This window comes from Panthera pardus, unplaced genomic scaffold (assembly GCF_024362965.1).
Source record: "Panthera pardus isolate Hobbes unplaced genomic scaffold, ASM2436296v1 HiC_scaffold_12, whole genome shotgun sequence".
NCBI lineage: Eukaryota > Metazoa > Chordata > Mammalia > Carnivora > Felidae > Panthera > Panthera pardus.
Genome location: NW_026526677.1, coordinates 113,700,437 through 113,723,153, shown reverse-complemented (window position 1 = coordinate 113,723,153; position 22,717 = coordinate 113,700,437). Strand labels below are relative to the sequence as shown.

General features: G+C 48.2%; 1 protein-coding gene and 1 non-coding gene across 2 annotated transcripts; both read right to left on the bottom strand.

Moving 5' to 3' along the window:
• Positions 1–6,515: 6,515 nt before the first annotated feature.
• Positions 6,516–21,848, bottom strand: LOC109257509 (interstitial collagenase-like). Its single transcript, XM_019433653.2, is given in 12 exon segments — positions 6,516–6,613; positions 15,463–15,561; positions 15,727–15,831; positions 16,419–16,580; positions 17,083–17,204; positions 18,627–18,744; positions 19,128–19,283; positions 20,282–20,407; positions 20,858–21,008; positions 21,102–21,273; positions 21,275–21,342; positions 21,750–21,848. Coding segments are annotated over 12 exon segments (1,476 nt in total).
• Positions 14,861–14,933, bottom strand: TRNAK-CUU (transfer RNA lysine (anticodon CUU)). Its single transcript has one exon. It is a non-coding gene; the product is annotated as a tRNA-Lys (tRNA).
• Positions 21,849–22,717: the final 869 nt, after the last annotated feature.

Below are 22,717 nucleotides of genomic sequence, written 5' to 3'. Positions count from 1 at the left end.
GCCTGACGCGGGGCTTGAACTCACAGACCGCAAGATCATGACCTGAGCCGAAGTCGGACGCTTAACCGACTAAGCCACCCAGGTGCCCCGCTTCCCCCAGTTTAGATCTCTAGTGACAAATCCTCTGCCCACTAAGGTTGCCTGAACACTGGTCTACCCTGTGTTGAGATATTTTGATGCATTGGCTTGTTTACAAGGTTCCTAAAGGCACTTTCTTCTGAACATCCTGGTCAGTGATTTATGCAAGAATCCAAAACTTGTGGTGTTTGTATAAAGGTTATGCTAGACAGAATTCTCCAAAAAAATAAAAATAGAAGGACCTTATGTTCTAGTAATGCACTTCTGGGTATTTACCCAAGGAAAAGGATGACACTAATATATATATATGCACCCCTATGTTTACTGCAGCATTATCTACAACAGTCAAATATGGAAGCAACGTAAGTATCCATAGATAGATGAATGGATAAAGAAGATGGGATATATATAATACAGATATATAATATATAGTGAAAAATTATATATAATAGGATAATTATATATAATAGAATATTACTCAGCCATAAAAAAGAATGAAATCTTGTCATTGTGGCAACATGAATGGACCGAGAGTGTATTATGCTAAGTGAAATAAGTCAGACAGAGAAAGACAAATACCATATGATTTCACTTATATTTGAAATCTAAAAAACCAAATGAGGGGTGCCTGGCTCGCTCAGTCAATGCAGCATGTGACTCTGGATCGTGGGGTCGTGAGTTCGACCCCCATGTTGGGTGTGGAGATTACCTAAAAATAAAACCTTAAACCTTAAAAAAAAAAAAAAAACCCTAATGCACAAACAACCACAAAAACAGAAACAGACTCAAATATGGAGGATGAGGGGTGGCCCGAGGGAAGGGGACGGGGAGACAGAAGAGGTGGGTAAAGGGGGAAGAGATACAAACCCATGGTTATCAAAGAGATAAGTTGGAGATGGGAAGCACAGGTGAGGAATACAGTCAGTAATACCGTAATGACCTTGTGTGGGGACAGAGGGTGGCAGGGCCCGATGCCGTGAACACATGGTTACGTGTGGACTTGTAGAATCATGATTTTCTACACCAGATGCTCCTGTCGTTTGTCACCTATGCTTCTGGAGCTGCGACGAGAGGTGGAAAAGACGACGTAAGTTTTCTGGGCCTCCAGGTTTTGAGTCCTTCCTTCACACGTGACTACTGCCTGTCTGCCTGCCATCCGTGCCTCACCCCTTCTGATGCCTGGAGCCCACACTGCTTTCAGGCCCTCTACCCTCAGAAAATGTACTACGTGGAAAGGTCGACTGTTAGTCATTTACACTTTAGTGTGAATTTAGGGGCTATTTGCCTTTTAAGTCAACTTACTTGAAAAAAAAAAAGCAAACAATTTGTTAGAAAATGAAGGCTTTCTTCTGTAGAAGAGGCGTTTGGGATTGAGTAAGAAGATGGAGGAAATTAAGTTCTGGACAGACGATCCAAGGCAATGGTGGGTCTCCCTATTTCCGTCTTGGGCAGCAACCTCGTCTGATGATCCGATATGCTGTCCCCCAGCAGCGACCGCAAGTTGTACTGTTGTAGTTCGCTTTTGCATCTTAGCCCCAAAGAACCGAAACTGCAAGATTTAGTCTGTTTTCTGTTTAAAAAAAAAAAAAAAAAAAAAAGGGTCCAGGCAGCCGGGATGGGCATAGGTGGCAGGGAAAGCCGGACATGTGGATGTGTGCCTGAATTTTGAGGTGGAGTGGGAGTTTGCTAACAGGAACGTGATCTGGGGTAGGAAACAAGGTCACCAAGCCTGGAAGTATACCCCGCGTGGCACACGGCTAATCTGCTTCATAGCAGCCAAGGAACGTGTCCTGTGCCTCACGCATTTTAACTCTGTGATCAGGATGGAGGTCTACACACGTGAGCCGGTTAGCAGGGTGATTGTTGGGGTCGGTTGTGGTGAAGCGTAAACAACATTGCGCTTGACATTGTGCCCAGTGGGCTCGACTTTGAGCTTTGCCACTTCCTACTCGTGCAACTCCTCACAGCTCTCCTGTTGTCGTGAGTTCCACGCGTTGGACACCTCGCACGGCCTCAGGACGATTAGAGGAGACGCTGCAGGTGACCACCTGTGGACACCCTCCAGGGCGGTGTCCTCTTTGGGGGATGAACGCGGTGGCCACGCTTCCATTTTGCGAACCGAGGTCGCAGTGTCGAAAAGCTCTTTTCCAGAAAGAGAAGTGTTCGCGGTTAAGCCACCGAGTGACGAAATAACTTCCATGCAGTTTCTGTCCGTGTCCAGAGCCCGGTGCAGCCAGAGGACATGTGGTAACTCCTTGTGCAGAGCACAAGTGGTTAGGATAGAAATCACTCCAATCATCATGAATGACCCCCCGTGCCGAGCCAGCGGTCTTTGCCGTTGGCGGAGGTAAAGGTGTGCGTGGGGCGTCTGGACTCGGTCTCGGGTGTTCAGTCTCTCTCACCTCCCGTAAGCTTCATAACCACCCGAGGAAGTAGGGGTTGGCATCCTTATCTTAAAGTTAAGGACAAGGAGGTTCAGAGATGCCACCAAATGGGCCTTTCTGTGGATCCTTCCAAGCATCTCTCCCCTTTGCTCCCAGGGAGGAAAAACTCAAAACGAGGTAACCGTTCTCCCTCTTGGCTGACCCTCAGGATGTGGATTAAACTCAGATAGGTGCACCCCGCTCCAGCTGCTGCGCCCGAGTCTCTGGGGAGGTTCCCAGGCATGTGCCAATTTAGAGAGCATCCCGGGTGACTCAGAAAAGGAGTTCAGGACCTTTGCGGTGGGGAGCCTGGGTGGCTCGGTCGGTTGAGCGTCCGACTCTCGACTTGGGCTCAGGTCATGCTCTCAGGGAGCGGGAGCCCAGGGTCAAGCTCTGTGCTGACAGTGAGCTGGCTTGGGATTCGCTCTCTCTGCCCCCTCCCCCACATGTGCTTTCTCTCTCTCTCTCTCTCTCTCTCTCTCTCAAAAAAAAATAAATAAATAAAAAACTTAAAAAAGAAAAGAAAAAATCTTTGCTGCAAAGAGGATTGAGAACATATGACAAGAGAGGGGACCATCACACCTCCAGGGCTGAAAAGAATGAACAGTCACATCCTACTGGGGAGCTCAGCAAAGCCCAGGAGGCGAATTCTGAACGTGGGCTGGATTTTGGGATGGAGGCTGGGGTGGATGGGTTGCGGTGGGTTAGGGAGGAGAGAGGAGGAAGGTTGGGTTGTACCAGGGGGTTAACAGGGTTCCTGGTGAATGTGTGTCCAGCTTATTAAGACAAGCAAGTTGCAGTGGTGGCTGGAACCCAGCGGTGGAGGGACAGGACTGAGCGTCAACAGGCCGCTGAGAAGACGCCGCCGTCGGTTCCTGAGCCGAGTCAGTGCAGGTAACCTTGGCCACAGCCTCCAGGGCAGACCCGGGGGGGATGGAGTTTGGGTGAGGGGCATGGTGACCTGGGTCTTCCTCCAGGACGAGGAGACACAGCTCTGGGGGGCAGGCTGGATGGGGAGGAAGGACGTGGAGGAGGCCGGAGGTACCATCGCGTCACACACGTGCCCTGGGGCGTCCACACCGCTAACATCCAGGGCCCCGATGAGTGAGGGGGTGGTCCCGCGGGTGACAGGTGGGGCACAGGAGCAGCTGTGGCGGCCATGCGCGTGCAGGATGGCTGCAGGCGGCAGCGGGAGCCCCCCACCCCCACCCCTGCCCGGTCTTCCAGCCTGTGCTTCCTCCCAGGCGGAGCGCGGGGAGGGTGAGACCGCACGGATGGTCAGTACCTGTCCCCACCAGGGCACGATGCCACTTCTCTAGGCGGCTCTGCTGGAGGCAGGAAGCCTCTGAGTGGATCTCCCCAAAGTCTCTCTCCTCCCGTCAGCCGGCCTGGCCTGTGGCTGCGGTTTCTGATTTCCTTTTTCCGGAGCGGAGTCTTTCCTGAAGCTTCTCCCGTCCGGTGTCCAGCCTCCCGGCCAGCTATCCCGCGAGATGACGTCACCTGTGACGCCCGTCACCCCAGGACCCTGGGAACCGCCCCGCGGTGTCCACGGACGTGCCCGCGTTTCTGCAGCAGCAGGCACCCTGCCACACGGCCTGTCCTTGTCTGCCAGCAGCGGGTGTCCCCTGGGGCGGAACCCCCCCCCCCCCCCCCCCCCCCCCCCCCCCGAGCTCCTGTCCTCGCGGTCAGCCTTCCTTGGGGGCTAGGGCCTGCTCTGAGCGCCCCCTGCTCGGTGCGCCCTCACACCACGCCCCTGCTCCGTGCGCCCCCTTCCGTGCACTCCCGTCCGTGCACCCTCACACCATCACACGGCGCCCCTGCTCCGTGCGCCCCCTTCCGTACACCCTCACACCATCACAGGGCACCCCTGCTCCTCACCCCCTGCCCCCCGCCCCCCAGCCCGTCCCCGCCTGGGTCGAGGGGAACCCCTCTGGACTAGCTCTGCCTCCCACCTGCAAAGTCCCCACTAGACTCTGTTCTCGTCTGGGTCAATGAATCTCAACTAATTTTTTCGGCCTAAAATACCAGAAAAACACAGCCTACCCCCTGACGACTGGTGTGTCCCGGGCAGTGCCCCAGCCTCCTCTGGCTGCTTTAACAAGTTACCCACGAGCTCGGTGCCCTTGAAACAAGACGTTGGATCATCTCACCGTTCTGTGGTCACAGATCTGCTGGGGGCCTCTCCGGACTACAACCCAAATGTGAGCAGGGCTCCGGTCCCTCCTGGAGGCTCCAGAGGAGATGTTCCCATCTTCCAGGGCGGCCTGCACACCTTGGCCGTGGCCCCTTGCTGCGGCTGCAAAGCCAGCCAGCCTGCTTCTCCCCACCTCTTCTCCCTGCCTCACCTCCTGCCCCGACCAGCAAGGGTTTCTCCACTTTAAGGATTTGCGCGATTGGATTGAGGCCACCTGGATAACCCAGGCGGTTCCCCCACGTCAAGGTCCTCAACCTTATTCACACCTGTAAAGTCTGCTCAGCCACGTAAGCAAACGTGTTCACAGATTTCAGGGATTAGGCATCCTGGAATTCGGGCGTTTGGGGGCTCTTGTCCGCCTCCCGCAGGCCATCATTTTCAACGGGAACATTTTCAGCGGGAGGCGGTTAGTAACTGTGTGGGGTGATTGCGCCTGGGGATCTGTGGGTTGGCCTGGGGTTTGAGGAGATTATGTCCTAAAATCCCAGGACCACCTGCATCCACCCCGGTCCTCAGTTTGACTTTGGATAGGAAGACTGTGCCACGTAAATGTCTACTGGACACCCGTTATAGGTCAGGGGTTGTCCTCAGAGCCTTTGCAAAGTCACTTTCATGTAAACAGGTTAAGCGAGTGATTCAAGGTCACCCAGCTAACAGGTAAATGGAGTTGGGGGCCCAGGTTTGGTTTTATAACGCCACCTCCGAAGCTATTTCTGTTGGAGCTCAGTGAAGTCACGGACCAGAGTTGACCTGTCATCTCAGGATTGTTTAAATGGTGTACTGAGGTCACCATGGGGACCTTCCCCACGGGGACCTTCTGGCTCTTCCTTCTCCCCAGTTCTGCGAGTGTGATTGCCTAGGGCAAGGGGGTGGAGCCCGAACTGAAGAGCCTGGTGTCCTCACAGGCAGCCAGTCTCTCTTTTGCAGGTGGGGCCAAGGTCTGGAGGCCTGGGTTTGACCTTTCGCCACCCCCCACCTCCATTCACCTGACCTTGGACAGGTTCCTCAGTCTCTGCGCCTCGGTTTTACATCCCTGATGAGCCACTTATTGCCGCGGGGTCCCATCCCGAAGCCTGGGTCTCCTCAGTGGTGCCCCCCTGGCCGGAACGCTGTAAAGACTCCAGGCAGGTGCAGGTGTGACGGGAGGCGCTCAGCTCACCGCCCGGCACCCGGAGCGAGAGTGACCGTTTTCTGTCAGTCGTGTGAGAGACGATCTCCCAGGACAGCCGTGCGTCCTAGAGGCAGCGGATGGAAAGCAGGTCATAAACTGAAGTTCACAGGACTCACAAAAAATCGTTGAAAATATTCTAGTAATACAGGACTACACACGTTTCTGTGAAAAGCAATTTCAAACACTCCTAAGCACGACAGATCAGTGTGATCCTCCTAAGCCTCCGCCAGAGGTGACGGCTGTCATCGCGTTGTTCTCTCCACACAGGGAGTTTTCTGTGTGTTCGTGGCACATACGGGAGCTTGCCATGAGTTACGGGAGAAGCTTCCAGGACTCCGGTGTATCCAGTGTAAAATGCCAGACACCCCGGAGCTGGGCTCGTGGAAGCCATGGAAACCTGGATGCCGGACGCCAGTACCCCCTGGTGTGGCTGGAGCTGGGCACGCCCGTGCGAGGCCAGGAGAGGGCGCCCAGAGTCCACTCGGGCAGCCCCTGAATGGGAACGTAAGCACAGACCGCCACCATCTCATTTGGGGAGGACGGGCCAGGCTCTGAACAAGGCAGGGTAGCTGGACGACTGGGCACTAGGGACTCAGCCAAAGCTCGTTCAAACGCAGTTTGCTGTGGGTGAGAACACAGAGCAGGGAATTCACGGAGCAGCCACGGAGTCCCGAAGCAGTTTTGTCCCTCGGGGACTGAAGAGCATCTTCTTGATGTCACGCTGCGGGTAGCAGTTGTACAAGGTCACTGAGAGGCCACACGTGGTCACGCAGTGGCCAGCACTCAGTGCCTGAACGTGCTTCACACAGGCTGTCCCCCCCAGCTGCCGGGCCAGGTCTCCGGGTGGACGGGGTGGCCGGCACACAGGCTGTCCCCCCAGCTGCCAAGCCACGCAGCTTTCTCACCAAGAGCAGCTCAGCGAATGCAGTGCATGCTGGTTCACAGGTGGACCTCATATGCAGGTCCCCAGAGGCCCAGTGAGTCACAATTTGCTTTGGAAATGGTAAAAGGAAAACATTTTGTCCGTCAAATAACAGTTGAAGGCTTAGTAACTACCTACCACCAATAGGACAGGGCCCAGTAGAACCTGCGAGAAAAGAGATGTCTGTGAGGAGAACAGGACACCTACAAGTGCCTTCTGTCACGTGTGTCCCCTGCTGCCACCATGGTCTGAACCGCAGTCATCTCGTGCCCGGACACCAGGCTTCCTGCTTGTATTCTTGGTGCCTCGCGGCGTGTGTTCCGGCAGCAGTGAGCGTGCACTGCTTTGGTCAGCGTGCTCCTGGCTCCTGGCGTCCGGGTTCCAAGTCAAAGTCCTCACACCGGCCCACGGTGACCTGTCCGCTCGGCCCGTCTGCTGCCTCAGTTCCCACGCCTGGCTTCCTCGCTCAGCCGGAGCCACGCTGCCACGCGGCTCTCACGTGCACCGGGGTGCCTGTCCCCTCCTGGGGCGTCCCCCCTGGCTGGTGACCTGTGCCAAGCAAGCTCCCCCAGGCGATCAGTGCCCCGTTCCTGTGCTCCGAGTCTCCCCTCAAGGGACACCTGGTCTGTGAGTGCTGACCCTATTGCTTGCGACGCTACGGGGATCGGCAGACCCCCGTGCCCAACACTCTTCCTTCGCTCGTCCTGCGTGCTCCCCCTTAACGTGTATCATCCTCCTACAGGCTTTCTTTTTAAATTACGTTGACTCTGTGTCTGTCTTCCCTGAGCAGAAGTGTGAACCCCATGAAGACAGCTCTCACTATGTTGCCAATGCCGCCGAAGCGCATAAAGCAGCATCCACATAGTAGGTGGTCAGTAAGGACTTTTTTCACTTAATATGATATAGAGGCTACTTGATATCATGACATTTGCTAGGAGGAAAATCCAGGCGATAGAAACCTGGGTACAATGTGTTTTCATATTCATAAAGAAAAACGTAAGCATCAAAATAGTACAAGTTTATGAGCCAAAATATTCACGGTGCTTAACATTGGGTGGTAACGTTATAAATGATTTATTTTTGGAATGTTTAGGGTTTTTAAAGTTTTCTTTCAATTTTTCTTTCTCCTCTTCCCCTCTCTTTTCCATTTTTTCCATTTTCTTATTTTCTGTTTTTTTTCTCCCCCTCAGGCCGTACTATCCTCACTAGTCTATGTTACTCCTTTTATTATTTTTATCACTGTTTTCTTCTTTACCCACACCACACCTAAAACACGCCCCCCCCCCCCCCCCCCCCCGGAATATTACTCAGATATAAAGAAGAATGAAGTTAGGGCATCTGGGTGGCTCAGACAGTTGAGCACCCGACTCTTGATCTCACCTCAGGTCTTCATCTTAGGGTTGTGGGTTCCAGCCCCGGGACAGGCCCCATGTCGGGCTCTGCTGGGAGTAAAGCCTACCTAAAAAAAAAAAAAAAAAAAAAAAAAAGGAAAAAAAAGAAGAATGAAATGTCATTTGCAGCAATGTGGATGGAGCTAGAGAGGATTATTCTAAGTGAAGCCAGTCAGTTGGAGAAAGACAGATACCACGTGATTTCACTCATACGCAGAATTTAAGAAACAAAACAGGCAAGCAAATGGAAGGAAATAAAAGAAACAGAGAGCCAGCTGAGACCCAGACTCTTAACTATAGAGAACAGACTTATGGTCACCAGAGGGGAGGTGGGGGGGGATGGGGGAACAGGTGATGGGGATTAAGGGGGCACTTGCTGTGACGGGCACCGGGTGACGTGCAGAGTGTTGAGTCGCGTTCTGTGCACCCGAAACCAGTATTACACTGTGTTAACTAACTGGAATTTAAATACAAACTTAAAAAAGGATTTGCCACCGAACAAAAACCAAATACCTAATGTATTTAATATATATCCTCCCAGTTTCCTTCCAAAGGTTCATGTAAATTTGCACGTATCTCTTGAAAAGCATATGGCCCCGTTTTGTGTGTAAACTCTCTATTTTTATAAATGGCACTGGCCTTGGCTCTTCATTCTCACACTTGGCCTTCGAGTCAGTCCCTGCTGGTCTGGTGCTGTTTGGTGTGTGGCCCCCCCACCGCTGCGTGGTATTCTGATATTTCGATCGCGTGCGGGGATGTGTCCCATCCCCCTGGTCAGCTCCCAGCAAAGGTCCCCAGGCCGCGGCTAGCTCCCTGTTGTCACCGACCCTACTCTAACGGTCACCCTCTGACAATTCTCCTGCGGAATGAACACCCAGCAGTGGAATCACTGGGGTTCGGGCAGAGTGGTGCCACCAGCTAGAATGAACATCTTTCCCCCGCCCCCCATGTTTGTACGAGCCCTTAAGATTACCAGAACTTCCAATTTCTGCCATTTCGATGGGTAGAAATCTACAACCTGTCTACATTTCCTATTTTTCTGATTGCACAGTTGGATATGCCTTTACCTGCTCTTGGCTACCCGGGTATACGGTCGAAATTTTGATGTGGTCGAACCTATCAGCCCCACCCCATAGAGCTTCAGCGTTTTTGGTGTTGTTGGAGACCTTCTTCCCCACGTTAAGATGGCAAAAATTGCCTATCCTTTTTACAATTATTTTTAGAGTTTTGTCTTTCACGTTGAGATTTTAAATCCATTCAAAGTTTAATTTTGTACGTGGTTTATATCAGAGAGGATAGGCTAAATTATTCTAGGATTAGAAGCCCTGAATTCTTTAATGTCTCTCGAAGCAACAGAGGTTCGTCTCACACGTCCGCCATTGGTGGACACTGCCAATTCACTGTCCAGAACTAGTGATCTGACCCCAAAACACTGCAAATGGGCTGGAACGTGTAACCCTTCCCTGTGTCCAGCAGGAGAGGACCGGAAACACGTGGTGAAATGTATAAATCATGAACACCTGAGGAGAGATCTAACGCATCTGGGTTTTTTCCTGGATTCCATGCAGTCTTCTCCAGGGCATCGTATAATAATCCGTTGTTTTCCTTCGAGTTAGTGACGCTACCTCTGTCACACCAAGGATGTGTTTCTGGACTCATATTTGGTTCTGTTAGCTTCCTTCTATCTCTGCTTCTGTATCCATTCTGCGCCTGGCGACGCAGTGGTTTTGTAACATGTCTGGCGGGAGGGACTCTCTCTGTCTTTGCTTTTATTTCTTTGTAAACACTTCAAAATCAGTTTTTCAAGTTTCCTAAAGAATCCCATTGGGATTTAATTGAAGTTTCATTACACTTACAGATTAAGTTGGGGAAAATTGGTCATCTTTGGAGTAGTAGGTCATCAGCTTTTTTTTTTCTTTTCTTTCTCTCTCTCTCTCTCTCTTTTTTAGCTTTTCTTGTTTTATCTTTAATAGGGGTCTGAAAATTTTATTTATTGAGGTCTTACTCTGTTTTTGCTAGATTACTTCCTAGATTTATAGATTTTCCTGTAGCTATCAGTATTTTATTTTCTATATTTTATCTACTTGTTTATTGTGAATGTGTAGGAGCATAAGTGATTTTGATGCGTTGATGTTATATTTGGGAACACTGAAAGGTCTGACCTGTCTGAGGAGTTTTGATCTTTTGGGCTTTTCTTTTCTTTTCTTTTAATTTTTTTTTAACGTTTATTTATTTTTGAGACAGAGAGAGACAGAGCATGAACAGAGGAGGGGCAGAGAGAGAAGGAGACACAGAATCTGAAACAGGCTCCAGGCTCTGAGCTGTCAGCACAGAGTCCGACGCGGGGCTCGAACTCACGGACCGTGAGATCATGACCTGAGCCAAAGTCGGACGCTTAACCGACCAAGCCACCCACGCGCCCCTCTTTTGGCTTTTCTGTGGAAGTGATCAAATGACCTGCTAATAATGGTAATTTGGACTCTTCCCTTTTGATCCTTATAACTCATGTTATTTTTTTTCTTGTTTTTTTTTTCCTTGTCCTAATTGTCAGCCAGGTATCCAAGACTATGTGGAATAAGCATCAATGATGTAGGCCGTTTTGTCTTATTTGCATTTATTTAATAGGACAATGAGTGAAGTGTGTCCGTATTTGCTGTGTGTAATAGTAGAATACACACTGTTTTCTCTGAAAGAGTTCATGTAATATTGGAGCCATCTGTTCCTTGAAATGAATTTTTGCACAAAAAAATCCATAGAACTATCTGGGCCAGTGTTTGGGGGAAGATTTGTAAATCACTATTTCTAATTATTTTAGTAGTTATCTAATGATTAAGACTTCTTTTTTCTGTTAGTTTCTTTTTGGTTTAAATATTTTTGAGATACTGACATACAGTGAAGGATACAAGTCTTAAGTGCATAATTCAGTGAATTTTACAAATGTACCTGCCCATGTAACCCACCCCCCCATGAAGAACTAGAACATTTCCATCGCCCTAGAAAGATCTCTATGGCCTTTCTCACCCGATCTGGATCCTTCCCTAGACTCAACCACTGTTCTTATTTCTTTCCCTACAGATTACTTTTCCTAATCAATAAGGTCATCCAAATGGAACCAAGCATATGTAGTCTTTGCCTGGAATAATAGTTTTTAGCTTCATCTGTGTGGTGGTGTATACTCGTAGATCATTTATACTCCTTTTTTATGGTATTGTACCACGTGAATATACTCTTTCCAGATTTGGGCTACATGCATAAGCTTCTACGAGCCTTCCCAAGCAAGCTTCTTGTAGGTTTGTGTTTTCATTTATCCCGGGAAAATATATTGAAGAGGTCATAAGGTAGGTAAATATTTAACTTTGTGAGTGACTTCCATATCGTAGGAAAGGTATAGATATTCTAGCTCCTCATTGAGTGTATTCAGTCATTCATATCAATAAGTTTAGTGGTTTTGTAGTAATGCCTTATAAGAATTTTATTTTCTTGATAACTAATGATGTTAAGTACTTTTTTATGTGTTTATTGGCCATTTATATGTCTTCCTTTATGAAGAGTTTGATTTGATTAAGACTTCTGTGTATTTTTCAAAAACAAACTCAAAATGGATGAAAGAACTAAAGGTAAGACAGGAAGCCATTAAAATCCTAGAGGAGAAAGCAGACAAAAACCTCTTTGACCTTGGCTGCAGCAACTTCTTACACGACATGTCTCTGGAGGCAAGGGAAACAAAAGCAAAAATGAACTATTGGGACCTCATCAAGATAAAAAGCTTCTGCATGGTGAAGGAAACACTCAGCAAAACTAAAAGGCAACCAACGGAATGGGAGAAGGTATTTGTAAATGACATATCAGATAAAGGGTTAGTATCCAAAATCTATAAAGAACTTATCAAACTCAACACCCAAAAACAAATAATCCAATGAAGAAATGGGCAAAAGACATGAATAGACACTTTTCCAAAGAAGACATCCAGACGGCAAACAGACACATGAAAAGATGCTCAACATCACTCATCATCAGGGAAGTACAAATCGAAACCACCTCGCACCTAACATTAGATGTGAGTGGCTAACATTAACAACTCAGGCAACAACAGATGTTGGCGAGGATGCGGAGAAAGAGGACCTTTTTTGCACTGCTGGTGGGAATGCAAACTGGTGCAGCCACTCTGGAAAACAGTATGGAAGTTCCTCAAAAAACTAAAAATAGAACTACCCTATGACCCAGCAATTGCACCACTAGGTATTTATCCAAAGGATAAACATGTGCTGTTCTGAAGGGGCACATGCACCCCAATGTTTATAGCATCACTATCGACAATAGCTAAAGTATGGAAAGAGCCCAAATGTCCATCGACTGATGAATGGATAAAGAAGATGTGGTCTATATATACAATGGAGTATTACTCGGCAATCAAAAAGAATGAAATCTTGCCATTTGCAACAACGTGGATGGAACTAGAGGGGATTATGCTAAGTGAGATTAGTCAGAGAAAGACGAATATCATAGGACTTCATTCATATGAGGAATTTAAGATACAAAACACATGAACATAAGGGAAGGGAGCAAAAATAATATAAAAACAAGGAGGGGACAAAACATAAGAGACTCTTAAATACAGAGAACAAACTGAGGGTTGCTGGAGGGGTTGTGGGTGGGGGATGGGCTAAATGGGCAAAGGGCATTAAGGAGGACACTTGTCGGGATGAGCACTCAGTGTCATATGTAAGTGATGAATCACTGGATTCGATTCCTGAAATCATTATTGCACTATAGGCAATAATGATGTAAATTAAAAAAAAAAAGACTTCTGTGTATTTTTACTTGGGTTGTCATTTTATTATTGCTTTGTAGGAACTTTTTATCTCTACTGGGTCCAAGTCCTTGGTCAGATGTAGGTATTAGAAACACACATTTCCCCTGTGATCTCATATTTCCACGAAACTGTCAGTCTCCCTGGACCCTGTGGATGGTTTTAAGGCCTGGGTCCTGGCGTGTTCTCTGCGAGCTGGACCAAGATAGAATGGAAGCAGCTTGGGGCAGATGTTTGGTAAGACAGTCCGCACTCCACTGTTCTCATTTTTCTCATCCTCATCAGTGGGTCCCGCCCCACCAGGAACCGCTCAGAAATTCTGTGTCCGGCTCCGAGCATTTCTGGGAGCCGCTGCCGTGTCCGGGCTGGGGGGACGGGGAGCCGGGTCCTTCAGGAGCTGGTCAAGCTGACCCCACACCTTGTTACTGGCGTCCCGGCTCCGCTGGCATGCCGCCTCAATTCTGTATTAATTTGTTAATTTTTTGCGTGTACCTCCTTGGCTCCCGAATTATAACAATGACAAACATCAAACAGAAACTAACAATGGCCCCTGTCCTCACGAGCCTGCTTTGTAGAGGGCAGACAGGCAGTAAACACCAGATGTAAGGAGAGACTGAATTACAGAATATGCTAGAAGGTGACCACTGTAGAGTGGTGTAGGACAGTCAGGACTCCGCGTCTCTGTGGAGGGGTGGTGCACACTGTACTAGTGACAGAGGCAGCCAGCGATGGCCCCCTGAGAAGGACATTTGAGCAGAGTTGCAGGAGACGTGAAGGACTCAACTATGCAAGTATTTGGGGGAATCGTGGTGAAAAGGCACTGAGGTCCGAATACATGTCACACGCTCCACAAATAACAAAGAAGCCAGTGCAGCTGGAATGCAGCAACCAAGAGGGAGAACGCTAGACAACCAGGTGCAGAGAGAGCAGGCTTGGAGGGCCTTGTAGGGACCTGAGCCTTCGCTGAGCGTGAAATAGGGTCACTGCCCTGACCTCACCCCTCGTCTCTCGCTCGTCCTGCCCCTTCCAGGCCTGCCGTGCCTATGTGGGGTCCACAGCAACGCGTGAGAGAAGGGGCAGCAGTAGAACCCGCTTCCACAATCCTGCGCCCGCAAGGAGGCAGCTGTCCCTCACCCATCGGGGTGCTGTTTCCTCTTCCCATGCCGCTCAGGCTTTCTCCCCGCTTGCGTCTATTCTAGGATTCACCGGCCTCCCCTTACTTCTGCGCCTTTGATTCACAGGAAGGAGCCCGCAGGCGGCTTGCCATCTTGCCCAGAATTACTGAGCATGCATTTATTATCTTGGTAAACAGAAAAAGAAAATATTCAACCACAAACATTATACAAATAGTTCACTATAAAATCGAGGCACCTTGAGCACAGAGCAGCATCAGGAAACCTAAGAGAAATCAGTTGTAAGAGCAGAAGAGAGGATTTGCACGGTCTCGATTGTTTTTCAGCAGCAATCACTAGCCTCTGCAAAGTGTATCTGCATAATGTGACCCACCCAGAGTGCTCTGCACGGAACAGTCCCTGGAGGACAAGAGCCCTCAGGCTACTGTTCGGGGACCAGCTCCTAACCTGATGAAGATAGCTAGGATGATAGCGGAGAAGTCTAAGCAGCCCGCTCATGTTTCTGCAGTAAATTTGAGGCTATGTGCTGGCTTCAGGCTCTGGACTTTGTCACTGAGAAATTGGAGAGAAGTCACCTCAATAGGGCTGAGGGAATATACATAAACCTACCGAATCCAGGGCTCCCTCCGGGACCCCCAGCCAAAGGTTAGTAAATCCCTTCCACTGTGATTATTTATTAAAAAGCTGCTCATTTTTATTCTTTCTTTTCTTTATATATATATTTCTAAGTAAGTTCTATGCCCAACGTGGGGCTTGAACTCACCACCCCGAGATCAAGAGTCACATGCTCTACCGACTGAGCCAGCCAGGCAGTCCCAATCCCTTCCATTATTTGACCTAAGGCTTAGTTTATAATCAAAACCAGAGAGGTGGGTCAATAACCAGCCCCTTCCCCTCAGGTGATGCCTCCGCCATGAGAAAGGAATGTGCTTGAAACTCTGTACATCCTGTCCTCCCACAAACTTCATGGTGAACTTGCCTAGCCTTACAGACACAACATGTGAGAAGGTGTTATCTTGAGGAGCATAATTACTTAAAATATCATAGAATATTGACAAAAAGCTTTTCTGTAGGTAAACCTAGGGATGAGCTACAGCCATGAGACCCTCAGCACTCAGGTCAAGCTACGGTGTGGAAGTTCGTGAAGGAGTACAATCTCGTTAACCCAGACTATCTCCAGATTGAGGTTAAATCAGATTGTACTCATATGCCTGTGCCTCAGTATCACCGAGAGACAAGAATAAAATACTGAAATATCTGGGTCCTCAGGGAAACACCTCCCCTGGGCTCATCAGGGGTATTTTTTCTTTTCTCCTTTGTGATAGTCAATCATCATTTACTTCTGCAGTGGAACCAGCTGTTGGTTTTCAGGACAGTCAAAATTTGCTTGGTTTTAGGATCAAATTTGTACTGCCTTTTTCCACGAAAGAAATAGAAATCTTAGGAAGAAAATGAAAGGTAACGATCCTATGAGACAAATAGATGGTGATTTTACACATGAACTCTTGAAAAAAAATATCCATTTCCACACAGGCAATTTGCTTTCATATCTAAGGAACAGTACATTTGTCATTTCTATGGCCACGAAAGGGAGACATCTTTACCTCCATCTTGGAAGACAGCATCAACTTTTTTGCCAATTCCGGGAAAGTCTTGAGTTATCTCTTTGGGAAAACCCACATCCATGGACTGCGTGTTTTCATCATACCCGGTAAAAAAAAAAAAATATTAGAAATTTCAGAATGTGTGATTAATAACAATAAGTAATACTCAGCATTAAGTATCAAGTCACTGTTCTGAGTGGTTTAAGTATACTGCTTCCTTAACTCTTCACAATAAATCTGAGAGGTGGGGGCTGCCTTCATTTTCATTTTGTAGAAAACCACCGCTGTAGACAGTTGTGAGTGGGTGCATTGCCAGCATGGAAATAATAGGTTTCAACTGGCAAGGGTCCCAGTTCAATAGGGTTATGGGAGACTGGAACAGACTAGAGCAGCATCAACCCTAAAATCTGATTCAAACTTTATCTCAGACTCCATTGTCTGCCCTATCAAGGAGAACTACCGTGGGAAAGAAGGTTCCTTTCTGTTCCCGCTTTCTATCGTCCTTTTCAACTCCATCCTACAGGTCCCTTGCCTCGCAAGGACAGACATGGCGTGACGATAACAGAGAGGCTTCCGAGTGACTCTTGGTCTAGCTGCGTCCATTCACCAAGGGAGGATGGAGGTTCTGCAGGGTTTGAGAATGATTTTTAAAAAGGCAACTCCTTCCGCTGAGTGATCTGCCTGTCTTTGCCGCCAATGCTCGCTGGCAACAAAGAAGTATGTCATCCCAGTCTCCTCCTCGTGAACGGCAGCATCGATTTTCTTCACCCTTTGGGGGAAGCCGAAGGAGCTGTAGATGTCCCTGGGATAGCCATACAGTGCCCGGTGCCCCTTGATGGCCCAGTATTTACCACCTGTCAACAGAAAAACCAAGCATGAAAACACTGTGCCCAGGGCTCTGAGGACAGTAGTCAGGCTTTCCCGCAGACACTCATTCACGAGAGGTGGATACAGGGTTTTATTCCCAAGTGTGGTGTCCCCGAGCCAGGCATTTGTCCGGGGTGCAGGCGGCTGGCTTCCCCAGATGCACAGGGGTCCTGCGGCCATGGCGTCTCCCCGGGAGGCCCCTCTCAGCTCCTGGCAAAGGACTTGGTATGTGCTCGCTTAGCATCTCCAGCACATCAGCGCATCAGTCATGATGCCGCAGTATGAGCACAAACACGCGACCTCCTCACAAGAAGGCAGCGTGAGACCTCGTGTGTATATAAACCCTCCTGTTTTCTCCACACACGTTAGATCTGTTTCAAGATTCTTGACTTATGGAAATGGCCCCCTTAATTTTCAACAACCAACAAAAACCTGATGAAACATGTAACTCATAAGCCCATCAACCAAAAAAAACCCCGGAAGCTTTACCTTTAAAAAATAAAACTTCATCTCTTCTAGCAACTTCATAAGCAGCGTCTACTCCGTTACCTAAGTCAGAAATGACATCGGGATCCACTGTTTCGTAGAAGACACCTGTGCGTAGGAAGAACCTGATTCAGAAGAGAGGAAAAGATTGTCAGCGCAGCAGCCTGGGTTGATGACCAGCTCTTCTCCCTGGACACGAGTCTGCCCCCCACATGCTGGGCCCTCTGCGTGCGGATGTCTCATCTCACAGAGATCCTACATGCCAGCAGATGACACAGGCCGACCGACGAGGCTAAAGAAGGTGTGAGAGGCTCCGACCAAGCTTCTCCATTGTAGGGTTTTCCGGTTGGGAGTTTTGCCGCGTTTGTGTCACGTCCTGGGGACCAGGGTGACAGCTCAGCACAGGCTCCTACGTGGGCTGACGGGAGTGTTCTGAAGACCATAGACACCAAATGGAAGCATACAGTGAGCCACCAGCCTTGGGAAGGACCAGAGGGCTCATGTCCCGGAAAGAACCTTCCTCGTTAGCCTCCTAGCAGGCCCAGCTGCTGCTCGCAGTCCCTGGACCCACCACCAAGCCCCCTGCAGTGTTGGCACTGGCCCCCATCAGTCCCTCTCAGCTCTTGACATCCCCTGGACCTTCCTTTTCAGGCCCTAGACTACATTGCCCTCAGCGCGGTGTAGACATCTGATTTGAGCAGTGTTGCTCGGAAGAACCTATTTGTTCCTACTCACTAACACGTTTATCATCCCAGACAGCAGAAACGTGAAAGGAGTTTCACAGCTCAGGGGTTGGTGAAAGGAGTTGGAAGACGAGTTCCAGCTCCATTACTGACAAGCCTGTGATCTGTCTGTCTGCCTAACCCACAAGTTTGCCTGTGGGCCAGTGTGGAGTGGAAGCCTTATAATACCTTTGACTTTATGAATTTTCTGGTGATTGAATGACTTACCTATGATAAAAATTTGTTTTTCTTCTTTCTATTTTTGTTTAAGTAATTTCTACACCCAGCGTGGGGTTTAAACTCACAACCCTGAGGTCGAGAGTCGTATGCTCTTCTGGCTGAGCCAGCTAGGTGCCCCTTATCTGTGATAAAAATTTTTGAAGAATAAATCACTTCATGCAAATGCACTACCATTAAAATGACCAATTAAAATATATTGCTAAAGAAACAGAGACCATTCAACAAAAATGTCAGAACAACTTAAAAGCATAAATCAGTATTAATGGTGATTTTTTTCTTTCTTTCTTCAATTCTTTCTTTCTTTCTTTCTTTCTTTCTTTCTTTCTCTCTTTTAAATTTTTTAATGTTTATTTATTTTTGAGAGAGAAAGAGAGAGAGAGAGAGAGAGCGAGCATGGGTGGAAGAGGGGCTGAGAGAGAGAGAGGGAGACACAGAATCCGAAGCAGGTTCCAGGCTCCGAGCTGTCAGCACAGAGCCCGACATGGGGCTCAAACCCATGAGCCGTGAGATCATGACCTGAGCTGAAGTCCGATGCTTAACTGACTGAGCCACCCAGGGGCCCCTCTTTTTTTCTTTCTTTTTTACATGTTTTTAAAGAAGAATGATTCTCCACGAATTTTGGTGACAGCATCAAATGTTAACTTGCTATCACAGGCTCGTGGGATTGGTGGTTCTTTTGGCTGGATGGGATTTTTGGAAGGTCCTAAAAAATAAATAGAAGTTCTGAAGTAAGTCAAGTTGGCATATTATGTTAACACAAAAACATTTAGAATGAAGCCTCTATTTTTATTATTTTAGAGAGACAGAGGGCGAGCAAGCGAAAGAGCAAGCAGGGGAGGGGCGGAGAGAGAGAGAGAATCCCAAGCAGGCTCTACACTCGTCACAGAGCCCAACCCAGGGCTTGATCTCACCACCCTGAGATCATGACCTGAGCCAAAATCAAGAGTCAGATGCTCAACTGACTGAGCCATCCAGTTGCCCCACAGAACGAAGGCTCTTTGTTAAAGGACGCAGCTGAAAGCTGTTTATTTGAAACCCACATCTAGACCCCTAATTGTTTGTCCAGCATTTTTACTTTGTGCTCACCATAGATGGCCTGGATGGCATCGATGTCCTTTGGAGACGGCAGGGCATCACCATAGTAGATGTATCTGGGGAACATCAAAGAGCCAATGTCATCACTATGGAGTAGTCCAAGGGAATGGCCCAACTCATATGCCGCCACATAATACAAGTTGTAGTCTAAAAAGACCAACAGAACATGTTTGCAATTACTGGAATTCACTTTTGAGGAACCCAAGAGGGAAATATAAACATCCAAACCTCAGAAGCTTTATTTTTGACTTTCTTTGTGCAGATTTGGTGTGTAGCTGGTGGTATGTCTGTGTGGGGTATACGTGTGTGTGTACGTTTCGTCAAAGAAAGAAGAATGTCTTAATAATTTTAGGTGGGCTGAGGAAAGTCTGAATTTCTGAGATTGGACTAGTATAATTCCCAGAAGAAACTCAACTGACAAAGAAAAATCCCACTGATTAATAACTATCATAAAATAAGGTAGAAAGTGTTATATTCTAGAGGAATAATAGGATTCTATTGAAATGTATTATTGTTTTCTGCTCCTAAATCTTATATTATCTTCTATGTCTACTTCTGAAAATTTAGATAACGTAGGAAAGCACCAAGAAAAATCCTCCCAAATCACTTTACCAAAAATAACCATTTGGGTATGTAATAATATCTGTGACAGTGTGATTTAAAACATCCTAGCAACATTTTTAGAGTAACGTACTTTTGTGGGTAAAATGATATTACTTGCAGAAATAATATTCCCTTATTTTAAATAAATGAGACCAGGGGTGCCTGGGTGGCTCAGCTGGTTAAGCGTCCAACTTTGGCTCAGGTCATGATCTCACTGTTCCTGTGTTCGAGCCCTGCGTTGGCTCTGTGCTCACAGCTCAGGGCCTAGAGCCTGCTTCAGATTCTGTGTCTCCTTCTCTCTCTGCCCCATCCCCACTCATGCTCTGTCTCTCTCTGTCTTAAAAGTAAATAAAACATTTTAAAAAAATAAATGAGATCAAAGAGTTCCCATTGGTTTTCTAAGCAATTATAGTTTTAATAAAAGCTTATGTTTACTAAAGTATTTAAGGCTGATCACAAAGCTGGCCCACTTGACTAAAGGCATTCTTGTAGAAAAACACTGACCCACAAAAGGGGGAAATAGGAAGAATTTGTGGACTCACTTCTGAAGTCATCGGTCCATGTTTTTTCCTCATCAAAATGAACACCTCCTCCCATGCCCCTTCCTGGTGGGAACACATGAGCAAGCGGGCTTCTGATTCTGCCAAAGTCGGACTTATCACCATGATCTGTGAAGAACAGGACAGCAGGGGCGGATCCCCGTTATGTCTGGCTTCCCTGGGGAAGGTGAGGGCGGTGACAAAGAGCCCAAAGCTATTCTTAAAAAAAAATAATAACAATTATTTATTTTTGAGACAGAGAGAGACAGAGTATGAGTGGGGATGGGGCAGAGAGAGAGGGAGACACAGAATCCAAAACAGGCTCCAGGCTCCAAGCTGTCAGCACAGAGCCCAATGCGGGGCTTGAACTCACGGACAGTGAGATCATGACCTGAGCCGAGGTTGGACGCTCAACCGACTGAGCCACCCAGGTGCCCCCCAAAGCTATTCTTGATCTTTGAAGCTTCCTTTCTTTGGCCCATGAAATCAACACCCCTCCAGAACATCCTTAGCCCAGTGGAGAAGGCCTGCGAGCATCAGGAGGTGAAGTCCAGAATGGATTTGGGAGATAAGAAGGGCTTACCTCCCCAAAGGATAGCATTATGTCTGCCTGACCCTCAGAGAACTTGGTGAAGGTCAGGACGGAGGCATTACTCCAGAGTTGAAAACCTTTGTCAAGGGCACAGTCCACCTCTGCTCTTGCCAGGTCTGGTGTGTAATTTTCAATCCTTCACGTGAAATAAAACAGAGACATGTCAGATCTCCTCTGTCATGGCTCTGATGGGGAATAGAGTCCTTGCTCTGGTGCCCGTTCTCATTAACTGTAGGTCAGGTGTGTGTGTTCCCATCGAGGGTTCCCCTCAGTGAGGACATAGGGAGCCACGTCGGGCACCCCACACCAGCCCTGCTGCATCACGTGCAGGGTCTCAGCATCTGGCCGCCCAGTCACCTTCAGCCCAAAGAATTTCTGCATTTGCTTCAGCTTCTCAACCACTAAACCGCTTTCTCTGCCTTCCAGATTTGTTGGTTCCAGTCTTCAAGTTGTCGTACTTTTGTAGGTATTTCTGATAAGGAGGCAAATATCAAAACACGAAACGTGAAACCCTTCTCATTTACTTCCTGAAAATCTTCAGGATTTCACTGTGGGGATAGAGAAGTTCTTTTGTCTTGAAGATTTCGGGCAAAGAGGGGGGAAAAAACCTTTCTGCATCTGTGATGATTTCATAGCCTTTATGAGGCTTACCAATAAATAATAACACTGTGAAGTCAGTGTTAAGGTAGTCAGGACTCTCTCTCTCTGTTTCCCTCTTCCAAAGAAATGTCTACAGATGTGTAAAGAGATGTTTCATTTTGTTATGAGGGAATCTGTTTCAGAGAAAGTAGTTACCCCAGAATGAATCCCAGACTTGCTTGAGCTTCTAGACCTTGACCTTGGAAAACGTGAGGATGGCGTGTGGGAATCAGCATTCACCTGGACCATCGTGTCATCTCGCTCTCGTGTTTCAGCAGGTGCTGTGAAGACGTGAACCCCCACGCCCCAGAGCAGCAGCAGCAGGGGAAGCCTGGGCATGCTCACCTAGGTTGTCCTTCTCTGCGGAAGACCTCCGACGCCCCCCACCTCCTGCTGCTCCAGGGTGTTCGCCTTAGGGCTCCCCCTTTTGTAGGGTCCTTGCAGCCCCAGAAAAACAAAGGCTAGCTGATGCACATCTACCCAGAAGAGCCGCATCCTCTTGATTTGCAACGGGTGGGCTCAACTTTCAAAAATCGTGACTTCAAGCGGGGTAACCTTTCATCTTTCCTTTTGTCTTCACAATCTTGTGATTATGATCGAACAGGACATCGACAGAGACACACTTCCCCCCACACAGTTCTCTTATTGGTTCCTTTGCAAGGACAGTTTGCAGTCACTCCCGCCGTGGGCCCTTCGGAGAGGACCCGCAAGTGTGGACTGGACGAAGGAGCTGAAGTTCACAGGTTCAATTATCTGCAAAAACACTTCCCTGGATGATGAGATTCAGTGTGTTTTACTCTCCTTGGGAGGAATAATTTTTTAAGAGACACCAGTGAGAGTGCGAGTGGCTGCTGAGTGGGTGTTTCAAGGGAAGGTCACTTTGCTTCCGCGCTGTCTCCATGCTTTGTTCGTGTTCGGCCAGAAACGTCTCCTCGCGGGTGTGCCTTATGAAATAATCCGGAAGGTGTTCCGAGTTAGGGCACACCCTTGATGAGGGCGCCGCCCTCACACGAGCCGACCTTCTCTGGCAGGTGCGGCTCTTCTGAAGAAGAGCCTCGGCGGGGACGAGCCAGGACCTCACTTGTCTGCCCCCGCGTGGAGGTTTGAGATGTATGGGGATGCCCGGGGCATCTCTGTGGGCTCTTAGTCATGCTGCAATCCAGACTATGACTTCCCTAATGTGTGTTGATTTCCTGCCTTCAGATCCC